Source organism: Saccopteryx bilineata, chromosome 6 (assembly GCF_036850765.1).
Source record: "Saccopteryx bilineata isolate mSacBil1 chromosome 6, mSacBil1_pri_phased_curated, whole genome shotgun sequence".
NCBI classification, from domain to species: domain Eukaryota; kingdom Metazoa; phylum Chordata; class Mammalia; order Chiroptera; family Emballonuridae; genus Saccopteryx; species Saccopteryx bilineata.
This window is the reverse complement of record NC_089495.1, coordinates 196803652-196819440: the sequence shown is the minus strand read 5'-3', so window position 1 is coordinate 196819440 and position 15789 is coordinate 196803652. Positions and strand designations below refer to the sequence as shown.

General features: G+C 49.9%; 1 protein-coding gene across 13 annotated transcripts in view; it reads right to left on the bottom strand.

The window, feature by feature from the left end:
• PTPRT (protein tyrosine phosphatase receptor type T) overlaps positions 1 to 15789 on the bottom strand; it is a 956692-nt gene that overhangs the window by 574336 nt on the left and 366567 nt on the right. For all 13 annotated transcript variants that reach the window (XM_066235857.1, XM_066235861.1, XM_066235858.1 and 10 more), the window contains one exon: positions 13129 to 13244. In XM_066235857.1, coding sequence (XP_066091954.1) covers positions 13129 to 13244 — 116 coding nt within the window. The remainder of the gene's footprint in view (positions 1 to 13128; positions 13245 to 15789) is intronic.

Sequence of the window (15789 nt, the reverse complement as noted above, 5' to 3'; positions counted from 1 at the left end):
ATAACAAAGAATATATATAAAATGTAATAGAATAGAATAGAATAGAATAGAATAGAATGTAATATAAATCCAGACAAAAAATAATGTGCTCAAATAAACCAATCTGGTATAAAACTCCTCATCTGCAATTGTTTCCCAGTCTAAGCCATCCTCTCCTGGATGTGGCTGGCTCCCCAGCGGTCCCAGGTGAGCTCCCAGGAGGCTACAGCTCAGACACCTGAGAGAGGACAGGGATGGAGTTAGGGAAAGACATGCTAGAGACTGCGAGGAAAACGTGCAATCCAGTGTTCACTCCGTGCACACCTGGGCAGGCGGGTTATTTCACTGAGCGTCAGATTCCTCCTATATATGACCGATTTGATCCTGGTGTCCACTTTATGGAGTTATCATGACAAATAAACGAGAAGGCATGTGAAACACTTGGCATCTGACGGCGTATTCCAGCATTAGTGGAGCTCTCCAAACTGACCATGAAATTAGCCACGAAAAGTGGGGTACGCAGGACAGCGGACCCCCAAAGATGTCCACCTCCTGGTCCCTGGAAGCTGTGAATACATCAACTTCCACGGCAGCAGGGACTTTGGGGATGTGAGTATTTACTTTTCTTCTTACTGATGTCAGATACAGCGGGATCAGAGAGGATTAAGCCCATCCCCTTGAATGATTCACGTTTCTCTGTTCAGCTCCTGAACCACCAGGCTTTCTCTCCCACCGAAGGACAGGAAATTGCAGGTTGTCTTATAAAATCTCTGGGAAATAGGCCTTTTGATAATCACACTTGTCATATCAGGAGCAGGCAGCAGCAGGACAGGGCCGAGCAGGAGGGCGCACAGCCACGAGAGGAAATAACTCCACAGTGGACCGCGGGCAAGGAGAAATGAAGGTTAAGTTCGGAGAGATGAGCCCAGACAGATGGAAGGGCAAAAGCAGGTGAGCAGGTGCCAAAGGTCAAAGCAGATGAGCAGGAACCACACGCAGGAGTCAGGAGGGACTCTAGAAGATCAGTGATGGTGAGAGGCTAAGAGGCCAGAAGGCTGTAGCAACACGGGGACAGGATTGTAGCTGAGCGACCGTGTAAGAAGCACTGGTCTGAGCCACTGTCTCAGTCCTGGACGGAGGCAGAAGAGAAAATGCAAGGGGAGGGGGCAGTAAGCAGGAAAGAACTCAGGAGCCCAGGCTCATGGGCGAGGGAGCAGGTCTGAACAGACACAGGTAGAGGCAGAGCGGGGGCTATGGCAGGAGCTGAAAGGGACCACAGCGCAGAGACCGGAGGGGAGCGGACCTTCCCAACCAGGCCGTCAAGTGCTGTGTCAGTGCACAGCAGCACAGATGCCAGGCTGCTCGGGAAGAGGAGCAGGGCAGCGAAGGGAAGTCCAAGTCCTGGGAGAAGCCGGAGGGAAGCATGACACGATGACGCATAGGAAGCCTGGGGAAGATTCTGACAGGCCCTTAGGCCCGTGTCACCGCTCTGGTGTGTTGGAAATTTCCTTCCAGCTCCTATAATCTTTTTTTAAGTGAGAGGCGGGGAGATAGTGAGGCAGACTCCTGCATGCACCCCTACTGGGATCCACCCGGCAACCTGTCTGGGGCCGATGCTCAAATCAACTGAGCTATTTTTAGTACCTGAGGCTGATGTGCTTGAACCAACCAAGCCATCCTCAGTGCCCAGGGCCAGTGCTTGAACCAACTGAGCCACGGGCTTGTGGGCGGAGAACAGGAAGAGAAAGGGGAGAGGGAGGAGGTGAGGGAGGGGGAGAGAAGCAGATAGTCGCTTCTCTTATGTGCCCTGACCGGGAATCGAACCCAGGACATCCATATGCTGGGCTGACACTCTATCCACCAAGCAAAACACCAAGGCCAATCTTTTCCATACACAAGTACACCCTTGCTCTGAAAGTTCAGGGCTCACTTCCTTTCCTCTTGCGGAAAGTCTTGCAGACCCGTGTCTATTGCTCTATATCAGAATCATCTTCTAGCCTCTCTGAGTCCAGGAGTCGATGGAATACATTTCCCAGTGGGCTCCAATCACACTGTCTTAGGTCAGGCTTCCCAGAAACAGAGTGTGAGAGATGGTGACTCGCTGGGTGCTCTCAGGACACAGGGCAAGAAGGACAGAGTGAGGCAACAAGCCGAGCAAGGATGTGGTCCAAACTGGCGTCTAGCTCCAGCCTGGTTCCCCTAGGGTCCCAGAGCATTAAGTGACCCACAGAGCTGATCACCCCTGGAGGCAAGGAGACAGCCGTTGAACCCTACCCCACGTCAGTCAGTCACAGGCCACAGCCTGCCAAGTGGGGGGGGAGGGCGGAGGAAACTTCCCATTTGACCCAGGGCACTTCTCGGGGGACACAGGAGCTGTGCGCCTTTAGCAGACAACAGGCACAGTGCCTAAGGCAGGGGTCCCCAAACTACGGCCCGCGGGCCGCATGCGGCCCCCTGAGGCCATTTATCCGGCCCCTGCCGCACACCCGGAAGGGGCACCTCTTTCATTGGTGGTCAGTGAGAGGAGCATAGTTCCCATTGAAATACTGGTCAGTTTGTTGATTTAAATTTACTTGTTCTCTATTTTAAATATTGTATTCGTTCCCATTTTGTTTTTTTTTTTACTTTAAAATATGTGTAGTGTGCATAGGGATTTGTTCATAGTTTTTTATAGTCCGGCCCTCCAACGGTCTGAGGGACAGGGAACTGGCCCCCTGTGTAAAAAGTTTGGGGACCCCTGGCCTAAGGCTTAGGGGCTCTGACTCACGAAGAAGACTACCCAAATCACTGAGGGCATCCATCCCACCCAGCACTTCCCTGTCTCTGCCTCCTCCTACAGTACGTTACACACAGCATCTCCTGAAACCCCCCGAGCCACTGCCTTGCTTGCTGGTAGCCTGCTCCGAGATCTGTGCCTTAAACAAGTGCGGCTGGAACTGACTGACGTCCACAGAACACTGACCAGGGACAGCCCGTGAACTAACACGCTTCTTCCTCTGACAAGGCAACGGGTCGCCCACGAACAAAGAGTCCCATAACTGAGTTTGATAAATGGTTTTGGTTAACTTAATGAGGTCGGTCTGAGCATTTACTTAGTAAAAGTCACACTGACTCACATTTTCGAGTGCTCAGTCTGCGCGAGGCACTGCGTTAACTGGCTTACACGATCCAATTCCCTGAGTCCTTTGAAAACCCCTACAAAGGTGCTTTGCAAAGGGTGGCTCCTGGGCCAACAGCACCCGCATCACCTGGAAACGTGTTTGAAGTGGGCACTGAGGGAGAATTCCTGGGCTGGTATCCATTTCCAGATGCTGTCTAGTTGGGTTAATAGTCTGAGATGCCCCCCCTCCTTATTCTATTATTGATCACAGTGAAAATGTACGCATTATTTAACAAAACAGAAAATGACAGCATGTAGAGTATAAAAAGGATAATTCCTGCCCAGAGAAATTAGAGTCTGGGCTAAGATTCCAATAAAACACCTAAAAGGGAAAATATAAACATAGCGTTAAGTATTGAGATACTGAACATCATGGAGGAGAACAGGAGTGGAAAGAGCAAGGCCCTTAGACTGATCTAGAGCTTTCTAGAACACCTAGAGCTCTCTAGATCATTCTCCAAGTGTGGTCCCCAGACCCACTGCACTGGCACCCCCGGGAACTCGGGAGAAATGCAGATTCTGAAGCCCCGCTCCCTGGCCTAATAAACCAGAAACTCCAGGGGTGGAGGCACGCCCTTTTTGGTTTAACAAACCCTCTGGGTGACTCTGATGCATGATAAGGCATGAGATAGGTCCTATTAATACTCCTACTTTACAAATGAAGAAACTGAGGCAGAGAGGTCAAGCAAGGTGCCGGTATATGCACACAAATCATTTGGGGATCTCATTAAAACTGCAGATTCTTTTTTTTTTTTTTTTTTTATTTACTTTTTTTTTTTAGATTTTATTTATTCATTTTTATGAGAGAGAGAGAGAGAGAGAGAGAGATAGAGAGAGAACAGGGGGAAGAGCAGGAAGCATCAACTCCCATATGTGCCTTGACCAGGCAAGCCCAGAGTTTTGAACCGGTGACCTCAGCATTTCCAGGTCGACGCTTTATCCACTGCGCCACCACAGGTCAGGCCAGATTCTTTTTGATATTATTTTTTAATGTTTATTGTATTGATTTGAGAGCAAGAGTAACAGAGAGAGAGACAGACAGGAACATCGATCTGCTCCTGTATGTGCCCTGACCAGGGATCGAACAGGCAACCTCTGCACTTCAATTCGATGCTCTAACCAACTGAGCTATCTGGCCTGGGCTAGAGCTGCAGGTTCTGACTCGGTGAGTTTGGGATGGGGCCTGAAAGCCTTCATTTCTCTGAGCTCCCAGGCACTGCCAACGTCCCCGGTCCATGAAACACACGGAATGGTGAACATGGTATGGCTTTGCTCAGTGACTGAGTTAGGGTCCAGACCCCAGGTGATCTGATTCCAGAGATGGAGGCCTGAATCGCCTGGTCCAGCTGCCACCCAGGACATGACAGCACACGGCACAGTCATACCGTGGCTCCGTGAGCAGAGGGAGGAGCAGGCAGCGGTCCCCACATCTGCTTTGCTTGTGTAAGGAACATCGGACGCCCTCTCGCAGAAAAGGAACGCTCCCCAGAACACAGGCTGGGACGTGCTGCCAAAGAGGCCCAGAGGCTGAGCTTTCTGGAAACCCTTTTTCCAAGTCGGAAATATATCCGTAAGGAGGGGCAAAGCATCTTGGTACGTTCCTGGCTAACAGACTCTCACGTATGTTATTAAGGGATGGCATACCCTGGATGCGACTAGGCTCGGGCAAGGTTTTCTTAACCCAATTCCATCAGCCTAAAGCAGGGCTTTGAAACGTCATCCTGCACGGAATCACCTTGCAGGTGGTTCAGCAAGTCGGGGGCGAGGCTGGATAATATGAATCTCTGACAAGTTCCCAAGTCACGCTGATGCTGCTGGCCTTGTCCTAGGTCCCCAACGCTTGAAGGCTAATGTCATCTTAAGTCCCTCAAGGGAAAGCAAGGGGCCGCATAACCTCGAACACATGAGTGGAAACACTCCTTAAATCCAGGCTACTTCCTGGGGTTGAGAAATTGGGTCACTGCGCCAAGGATGTCCTGCTGCAAACCGGGGGTGTGGCACCCCAATCCAGCCCTGGCTCTTCTGGCAAAGCTATGAGTCCTGAGGTCAAGAGGAGGAAGGTTATTGGTTTTCTTTACCCAAAGACTCTACCCAGAAGGTGAACCTTTTTCCAATTCATCCATCCAGGAGGTCACACATGCTCTAAATTGAAAAAAGTGTGTGTGTGTGTGGGGGGGGGGGTTTATAGTTGAATCAGTGGTCCATTTTATAATTAGGTATTTCTTATCAAGGCAACAGTTCTCATTGAAACCTTTTTCCTCTTCAATCTGTTTGTCTCTCTCTCTCTTAAGACAATTCGAATTCGCAACTTCCCTTAGTTTTGTTTTGTTTTCTGCGCAATAAATTGTCTTGGTTTGGGAGCACGCACTCCTTGCAGAACAGGGGTCGCAAATGCCCACACTTGAACACTTCTGACCCTAGCACGCGGGCAGGCATCCTTCCAGCCCCCGCCCACACCCCTCTATCCTCGGGAGCCACCTTGAGAGGAAGACCACGAGGCACCCGATTCCACGGAGAGCCCGCTGTGTTCACCACACCCGGTTAGCTACCAGGGTATCTAGAATAGCCTCGCCGTGTTGCAATTCCCCGTCCTCTCTGCTCTTCTGAGTCACGACACTGCTCCCTTCACAAAGAGATAAGACAGAGCCTGCAAAAATGGCTGTCATTATTTCAGAGAGTGCATGCAGGCTTGTAATCAATTCGTAATCGGCAGAAGTGGAAGTTCTACGGGCTTTTAATAAGAAGGAATTGTGGGCAAGAGACCTTATGCCTGCTTTACAGGAGATCTCCCAATACAGGGTCCTAGCCAGGTAGCTCAAAGGTTGTAGGTTCGATCCCTGGTCAGGGCACGTACAGGAATCAACCAATGATGCATAAATTAGTAGAATAACAAATCAGTCTCTGTCTCTCTCTCTCTCAAAATCAATCAATCAATTTTTAAAATTAAAAAAAAAAAAAGTAAAATAAGGCCTAGCATTTGCAGCTGAAAATTGTTCTAATTGCTCCAGAAATCTCCCGGCTGGAGAATATTTAGGTAAAATCCCCACAATTAATTCACTGTGAATGTTCTCTTCACTTCTGGTCACACTGTGTCCATGGCGTGACATTTGGAAACTTGTTAAAGTCTGGGCCATTGACTCTCTTATGACCATATCTGTACCTCTGTGGCAGTCTCTAAAGAATAGCTTTTGATTATTCTTTATTAAAAGTTAAAAGAAATATAAGTGGACATAAATCATGTTTGATTAGCTGAAGAGCTCCCAAGGGCCCGCCACCTTCTTGGCTGACTGCTCGTTTGGGGCTGATTCCTGGGTTCAGAGTTCCTGTGAAGTCAGGAGGGTCCCGGCCCCACAGGAGGGTGGAGCCACAGCCCTGAGCAAGGAGGATGAGCAGGTGCCAAAGGGCCTGCCCACATGCCATCTCCCAGCGTGGCACCATCCTCCTTGGGCTGTTTGCAGTGCACCTCACAGAATCCTGTGCAAAGGCCAAGACTTCCTCCCCAGAGCACTTAGCTGACACGCATCGCCCTCCCCACGCAGCAGACGCCGTTATCCCCCGGCAGCCCGGCCACACTGGTGATGAAACGGTTAGCACTGTGATTGGTGGCTGAGTGTGTGTCCCCCCCCCCCCCCCGCGCCGGTCACCAGATCAGTCCTGCCCAACCCCCCTCCCCCAAGCTCCTGGGCGCGGGGCCAGGGTGAACAAGGACAAAAACCTGAAGCGGGTGCACTGAGGATGGGCTGAGGGAAGACCCGATGGAAGGGAATGGGACAGTAACGGAGGAGAGAGCGAGTGTGAGAGGGGGAACTTCTGGGTCAGCCCTGGCCACGGTCCCCAGAGACGAGTCGCACAGGGAGAAAGGGAGGAGGAGGCAGCAGGAGCAGACGAACTGGCGAGAACGCAGCCTTCCACAGAGCCGGAGCCCAGCTGGACCTGCACTCCCGGAGCTGTTCTACAGGAGCTGCGTGTCCACCTGGAGCGGCTGCAGGCGGGAAGAAGGAAAGCTGAAGCGTGTGAGGACGGCGCCATGGCTGTGTACCTGACACCCAAACCCCGCAAACTGTAGACTCACTGGACTTTCTGGTTTGTAAATTAGATCTCAATAAAGATATGAATAAAAGAGTGGGGGGGGTTCCCCAGCTAGGACACAGATATACCATAGGCAGACCCCACCCAGCTCTGCCCCACAACATCCCCACAGGACTTGGGGGATGGGCAAGAAAAAGCGTCGCAAACACGAAGCTTGTGCTCTTGGCGGGGTGAATAATAAAGTGCTCTGTCTCTGACCTGGGGACCCACATCTTCTGCCAGCATCTATTAGCTGACAGCCTCAGTCATATAGCTTGCAAATAACGTAACATCTCCAGCCCCTTCATAGTTGTTGACAATTTCACAGAATCAAGAGGGCAGGAGGATGCTCAGAGGGGGAGCAGCCTCAAACACCAGAAAGTCAAATATAAAAACTAATAATAATAATATAACAATAAGTACCCTTGGCTTTAGCAGCAAAGAAAACCCTGGGGAGCTTCAGAGGGCCACTTCCGGGAGGAGGCGGGAACTGAAAATAGCCCCACTGCAAGTGCAGACATCACAGGTGATAAATGTGGCAAGAAAAGGAGAAGAGACATAAGAAGGCAACCTGAGGGGGGTAACTTGAAAAGTATTCCAAGGATGTTTTTATTCCACTGACTTTGTAGATTTGAGAAACTCAATGTCATCAAGTATCTAGTACAGGGAGAATTAGAGGTATGTGAATACATTAAACAGATGATTTGTTGTTGTTTATTTGTTTGTTTTTTGTATTTTTCCAAAGTTGGAAACAGGGAGGCAGTCAGACTGACTCCCACATGCGCCTGACTGGGATCCACCCGGCATGCCCACCAGGGGGCGATGCTCTGCCCATCTGGGGCGTCGCTCTGCCACAATCAGAGCCATTCTAGTGCCTGAGGCAGAGGCCACGGAGCCATCCTCAGTGCCTGGGCCAACTTTGCTCCAATGGAGCCCTGGCTGTGGGAGGGGAAGAGAGAGACAGAGAGGAAGAAGAGGGGGAGGGGTGGAGAAACAGATGGGCGCTTCTCCTGTGTGCCCTGGCCGGGAATCGAACCCGGGATTCCTGCATGCCAGGCTGACGCTCTACCATTGAGCCAACCGGCCAGGGCCCAGATGATTTGTTTTAACAGAGAGCCATCTGTCTGGAAAGAAAGGCTTGCAGGGATGACAACAATGTGACAGGCCCACAGGGCAGGCATGGAAGGATGAGCCCAGGACTTAGGAATAGGACACAGACCATCGCTCAAACACCGCCTCCACCTGTCACAACCCGTGTGGCTCTGACCCAGGACACTCATTTACCCACCTCAGTTCTCAGTCCCCTCATCTATAAGATGGGCTAGAAATAATATCTACCTGGAAGATTGGTGATGAGAATTACATACACCCGATGTGTAACCGTGCGGTCAAGATTGGCTGTAATGAGCCTAATTGTTAATTTATGCATTATTGTGTAGCTAGGGTGTGGCCACTAGGTTTTCTGTCCAGACACACCTGATACAGGCGCCGGAGGAGGAGGAGCTGCTTCCAGGACGCGCACAGCCCTGGGAGCCAGCGTGAGCCCTGCAGGAAGCAAGGCAACAGGTTTACTGGAAGGATCGGCCACGGCAGGGACAGGGGCAGGGACAGGGGCAGGGACAGGGGCAGGGACAGGGGCAGGGACAGGGGCAGGGACAGGGACAGGGACGGACGTGCCTATGTCCTCAGCCCTGGTGTCACTGCTGCCAAGCCGATGTGCTCCCAGAGCAGGAGGAGCCTTTTCCCGTCAGATTAGGGTCTGCTCCCTGCTCAGTGCCTGCGACTTGTCTGAACACATCCGCTGCCCCTCCTGAGATCTGTGTGCAGCACTGGGACACGTGGCCTCGTTTCTGAGACTCCTCGCACGTTATTTGCTGTCAAAACCCCTGGAGGAGCAAACCCTTCGTAGGGACGTCTGGAAATCAGCCCTGCCGTGGGGCTGACAGGACCTGCTCTGGAGTCCCTGAGAAGTGTGAGCATGGCCCCCCCCTGGGTCAAGGTCTTCTGTAAAGACTGGCTAACATATGAATTATTTCTAAACCTCCTCAGGGATGAAGAGCCTCTGATTGTGGAGAGGAGGATGTGAGGAAAACCCAAAGGTAATCTTACCCAGAGCCATACGGGTGTGGGGTGGGGGGGGGGGCTGTGCTGCCCCACAGAGGAACTGGCTACCCCAAAGCCCTGCGAGGTTTCCTGCCGTCCTCAGAATATTCTTGGCCACTCGCGCTTTACTAGCATTGTTTCCTGTTTACATTAGCTACCTATATTCATTTTAGTATATTTGATTGAAACAGAGAAGGACAGAGATGAAAATGAAGAGCATACATAATCTACCCTCCCCGTCAATGATTAAATGTCCTGGTGTGTGTTTCATAGTGCCATAGGTGTGTGGGTATTTATTTAGGCATGTGCCCTAATTTTGTTCCTGTTTTCTTTCTTGAAGAGGCTCACCAAATGTCACACTAGACATTCTGCTCCGAATGCACACCATCTATTTGCTTGGGGGGAAAAGATCCTTGAAAAATTACAAGTTTGGGTTCTTCGGGCCAATGTATCACGTAAGAAAGGAACGAGTTAGGAATGAGGCCACAGACCTCCCACCATACAGCGTGCGTCCGCGTCACCTCCGGGAGACATCATCCCAGCACGAGAGGAGCTTGTTTATAACGTGTACTGGCCTTTATCACCCCTTCCCCCCGAAGGATTAGAACTGCTCCTGGCTCAGGGACACAGGTCTGGCCATTGATTCTCATGTAGGACTAGCACTGTAACTCTATGAAAGCCAGTACCAGCAACCAGGGTCTTCTAAAGAGCATATTAAGTTTCCAGGAGGGTGTAAAGCAGGAATCTAGGCTGGTCTTCCTTTTTAGCTGATTCATTTATGATCTGAGCCTATTTAAGGATAAGCAGACTACAGAATCCCGCTGTATAAAAAGGAAGGCAAGTATTCTCTATAACACAATAGGATTTATTTTAATAAGCCCACCCACCCTAGCTGAGGAGCTCAGTTAGAGCATCATCCCGATACGTCAAGGTTGTGGGTTCAATCCCTAGTCAGGGCACATATTAGTAGCAACCAATGAATGCAAAAATAAGTAGAACAACAAATCAATGTTTCTCTCTCTCTCTCTCTCTTTCTCTCCCTCCCTCTCTCTCTAAAATCAATTTTTTTAAAAACCTATGAGCCCACCAACTACTGCTCTCCAACCATTGCCAGAAGGAAGGGCCGCTTCTGGAATCTATTCTGGAAACAAAGTCACCGTCTTCATTTCCCTGACTTAAAACCGGTGAATAAAAAGTTTCCACCTTTGCTGACTCTGTGATTCCTAGCTTATCTTGGAAGCGACAGCAGGAAATAGCATTGTTAAAAGTTAGACCTGATGTAGGTGTCTCCTGGAGACTCTTGGTCACGATGTGTCTATTTCAATTCCTCTGAAATTCTCAGGCTCGGTCGCCCCAGCCCCGTTAACTGGAACAGAACTTGGGCGCGTCTGCAGGCTGCCCCTCGCGGGACGGGAACGCATCCAAAGCAGGACCGCCTGAGAAATCCGCCACTGCCTCCGCCCGTCTCCGAGCCGGGCTGCAGCTGCCTCCTGGGTGGCAAGTGTCATGACAGGCGCCGCATATTGTGAGGAAAGATCTTAACCTGTTTCCGACTCCGCTGTTGGATGTAAGTCTGGACTTAACTAGCCAAGTGGGCATTTGCCAGACAGCAGACATGAACTGTCTACCTCCCCATACTTCCTGAAATATAGACGAGGGACACAATATTTGGGGAGGTTTCCTTGAAGAAATATTGAAACTGTTCACTCGCCAGAAACACTTAACGCATCCCAGGACACAGATGGATCAGCGGAGAGAGAGCGACCTCTGTCAGATGGCACTGCCCAGCCCAACCCCTCTCTCTCTCCCTCTCTCTCCCTCTCTCTCTCTCTCTCTCTGGCCGCATCCCCAAATCGCCTTCGCGCCAATCATTGTGATGTGCGAGGAGCCCGTGGAACTAGCTCCCGTGCCCTCAATGAGACCGCAGCGCACGGTGCCTTTCCTTCCATTACAGGCTGTTTCTTTACGAGGGCTCCTGGGAACAATTCCTGTCTGGCCCGTGTGAACAACAGTTAGAATTTTCCCAGGCAATTGGTGTGTGTTTATCTTGCAGACATTGCGAACGGTGTGTCTGACAAGTTGCCTCGATCCCGTGGGCCACCGCGCAGGCCGTGGCCCGCAGGAGTGAGCAGCGGGAGCGGAGAAACACGGGGCCAGCGTTCCTCCCCGCTCCGGGACATTCTTGCCCTTCCGCCCCGTGCCACCTCGCTTTTCATTTCTGCGATCTTGTCATGTTTCGTGCCCCGTCCTAAGCCATCTGCAACGCCTTCTGGGAAACAGGATTTGGTTCACATTGAGAAATAGATAGATAAATAAGATGTGGGGGGAGCTCCACGCCAGGTGTTTCCCCCTATTTTCTTCGATACTTCAATTGCATTCTGTTTCAACATCTTCCATTGATAGACTCGGGGTGCGACTCGGAGCTGCAGCCATCACGATCGTGAAATAACTGGGAAACCCAAATGAAGGCGTGAAAAGTACTGCGATTGTCCCGTCTCGTTCCCATGACTCCCCGCAGCCAATGCCACTGAAATGACAAAGGTTCTCAGAAGCCTGATGCACTTAATACATAAGTGACATGCACCTAATACTTGAGTGACATGTGGAGGAGTACCGTGCTCTCCTGTGGTCCGGAGGCAGCCCCGGGGGCAGGGGGGGGGCCAGGCATTCCTGTTTTCTTCCTACTTTGCAGCCACGGAGCAAGAAAGAATGCTAGCCCCTAGATGTGTTCTGTGCCCAGGGGTTCCCCAACTACAGGAAATGTACTCAGAGTCCAGTAAGGGCCCTGACACTGTGAATTCCCACCACAATGTGCTGGGCATGAGTGAGGAACCAATATCCAAACTATGTCCATCAGAAGAAACGAGAGAGGTCCGTGAGTATGTGAGGTTGGGGGTAACTGGAGTCAGCTTCTTTCAAACAATATTCCTGCTTCCTCGAATCTGACGTGGCAGCTTTCAAGAGACGAGCTCTCAGTAAGGCTTTCTGCAATGATGGCAATACTCTCGTGCCGGCACCTGTCCAACACGGCGGCTCCAGTGCACTTGAATTGTGGCCGGTGCACCTGGGCACCCGAGCTTTGCATTTTCTTTTAATTAATTTAAATGTAAACAGTCATCATAACATTAACAGGTTGCAGGATACAAGATCAATATATGAAAGTCAGTTAGGTATCTGTGTACTAGAAAAATCAGACACTGAGATATTTTTTTAAAATATGCCTTCAACATAGTATCAAAAATATAAGATACTTAGGGGTACGTCTAACAACAGTTGTACAGTCGTATAAAACCTGGCTGAGTGAAATTACTGAAGACCTTAAATAAGTGACGATATATACCATGTTCATGGTTGGAAGACTCCTTAAGTTGTCAGTTTTTCCCAAAGTGAGCCATAGATTCATTACAATCAGTTCCCATCAAAATCCCACAGGCTTTGCTGTAGAAATTGACAAAGTGATTCTAAAAGTCACATGGAAATGCAAAGGTACCCCGAACCTCAAAGATCAGTGTGCCTTAAGCCTGGGAATCGGGGCTTAAAGGACAAAGTTTGTTAGATGGCAGTTTGGAAAGGTCTAGTTCTGGCCCTTTTAGGTTTTTGGCCTCCGTTTCTCCATCTGTAAAGTGGGTATACTGATGCCCACATAATGGAATTACAGTTCATATTTGACAAGACCACAGATGCTAAATATCACTCAAGGAGCAGAGGCACTGGAAAAAACATCCCCTCCCCCTCACCCACCAAGTCCATCACAACACACACATTCTTCCCTTACGAAGGGACGGACAGCTGTGAGGAGGGGCCTCGCCCATCCTTACCTGGAGCCAAAGCTTGTCATGCTGGGACCACTTCCCGCCAGCGATGCACTGAAACGTGGCGTTCTGCCCCACGTTCACCTCGACATTCTGGAGCCGCAGAAAGTGAGGTGCTTTTCCTGAGAGAGAAACCAAAGAGCACGTGAGGACAGAACTCAACCGCCTGGGCCACCTTCCCCGTGGGCGCAGGGCAGCTCAGGAGAGGCACCAGGCAGGGTGTCATTTGTTCTTGGGAGGTGGCCCGGTCCCGGTGAAGAGCTGCTATTGATCGCTTACTATGAGCCAGGTTTGTTCTAAGAGCTCTGCATGCTTTCTCTTGCCGAAAACCTCATAAAAACCCACGAGGCGGGCAGTAGCTCCATCTCACAGGTCAGAAAACTAAGGCTCAGAGGGGTTACACAGTTTGGCACAGTCAGATAGCCAGGAAACAGGGAAGCCAAGACATGAACCCAGGTCTCTGAGGACCTCAAATTCCTACCTGCTGGGCAATACTACCATGTTCGGAAGAAGAAATTGGGGGGAGGGGGTCACCCTAGAAAAGTCCTCCTTGTAGCTTGGGTAACCAGAAAGAAGAAGGCTGAAGGGAAGCACCTTCGGGCCTCAGACCTCCACACCTGGCCTTGGTGAAGATGCTGACGAGGAAGATGAGGAGGAGGGAAAGAGAGAGAAAAGGCAGAGGAGAATACTGACTGGTAGCTCTCACTCACCTAGTGTAGCTTGTGCACTGTCTACACAGTCACTCATTTAAAATAATGCAGTCGGTGGTGGTATTATCTCTACTTCACAGTAAGTGAACCGAGGTGCAGAAAATTAAAGAAACGTTCAGAGTCTGCATTCTTTACTCTAAGCCAGGGGTCTCAAACTCGCGGCCCGCGGGCCGCATGCAGCCCGCCCATCAATTTTGTGCGGCCCGCAGACTGGCCCGCAGACTAATCCACAAAGTTTGATTAGTCTGCAGGCTGCACAAAATTGGTGGGCAGGCTGCATGCGGCCCGCGGGCCGCAAGTTTGAGACCCCTGCAGTATAAGCTATGGTGTCTCCTAGAGATGGCAGGGAGGTGGGACATTTATTTTGGGGATTGGACATAAAAGAAGAAATGACTTTCAAATAAAACTCATAGTGTCCATAAGCAACCAATTCTAGAACTAAACACATGCTTCATGTTGGGTGACTGGGGTTCAACCCTTTCCTTGTTTGTGGAGATGCGTCCTCACCTATGTGAGCTCTTCCAAGATGAGCAGGTTGATAACCTAGGCCTGGAAGAACGAGTTTCCTCACTGAAGTACAAAAAATTCCAAGGGTCCTTATATCAACCAAATCAGTGATGGCTCAGTCATCAACTAGAATGAGGCCACACAGAGGGTTGTTAAGAGGATCAAGGAGGCTCAACTAAGGCTTCAGGCCACCTTTCTAGAGTCAAATATCCAGAGAGACAGATAATGATGTCATTTACTAAAAGCTCCTACAATACCAGTTACAGTGGTACCTTGAGATATAAACAGACCAACATACAAAATTTTTTTAAGATACAAGCTGTGATTCGGTCCGTATTTTTGTTCGAGATCTGAGCGAAATTTCAAGATACGAGATTCGGGAAGCTGCCACTAGTTGGCGCACGGGCCCAGTATTGGCAGTTTGATATACAAGTTGACTGACTGACGAGTTCTGTTACAGAACAAATTAAATTTGTAGCTCAAGGTACCACTGTACTGTGATAAACGCTTCAGATATTTCATCTCATATAACTTCATCACATGCCTGTAAAAGCAAACACTGTTATTATTTCCCTTTTAGAGAAGCAGAAACCAAGCCTCATGAGGTTAAATTTGCCCCAGGCTACATAATGAAAGAAACAGAATTCAGACCACGTCCACTTTAGCCCCCACATCAGCATTTAATGAGTGCCTTCTCTGGCTTCCTAGGCAATGGGAGCTCATCGGTGGCATCCGGAACTTAGGGTCCACAGAAAGGGTTCACAGGCAAGACTAGGCTGACTCTCCACGTTCCTCTCACTGCTCCTGAACATATTTTATCCCAAGCGGTCCCTTTCTTTATCATTTGTCCCCATGGTCTATGTCCTCTAAACTATCTGGTCTACCACACTGTGTCACCACCTGTAAAGCTCAGCAAAACCAAGAACCTTGGTGAGATTAGGCAGACTCATTATTCAAAACCAGGGACCTTCTGCTTGGGTTCTGAAACAAATAACAGCAGGTCACAGACCCTCCTCACGCTACCTCCGGGATACCACGCTAGAGTGACGTCAACAGTCCCAGGCCCAAGGAACCTCTCCTCGTGGGCTTCTCAGAGCTAAAGACCCCCTGCATCTAGTCAACCTGACTAATGTCATGCTGCTTTGATTGTCGGAGCCTGTTTCCTTTTTGCTCTCTTGTATAATTTGTAAAGTTATTTTTGGAACTATTCGTTCAAGTCTATTCTTCACATGGAAATACTGTGAACCCAAGCCCCGTTTACACCTTAGGTTAAAAGAGGAAAGGGAACATCTAGTCCAGGGGTAGTCAACCTTTTTATACCTACCGCCCACTTTTGTATCTCTGTTAGTAGTAACATTTTCTAACCGCCCACCGGTTCCACAGTAATAGTGATTTATAAAGTAGGGAGGTAACTTTACTTTATAAAATTTATAAAGCAGAGTTACAGCAA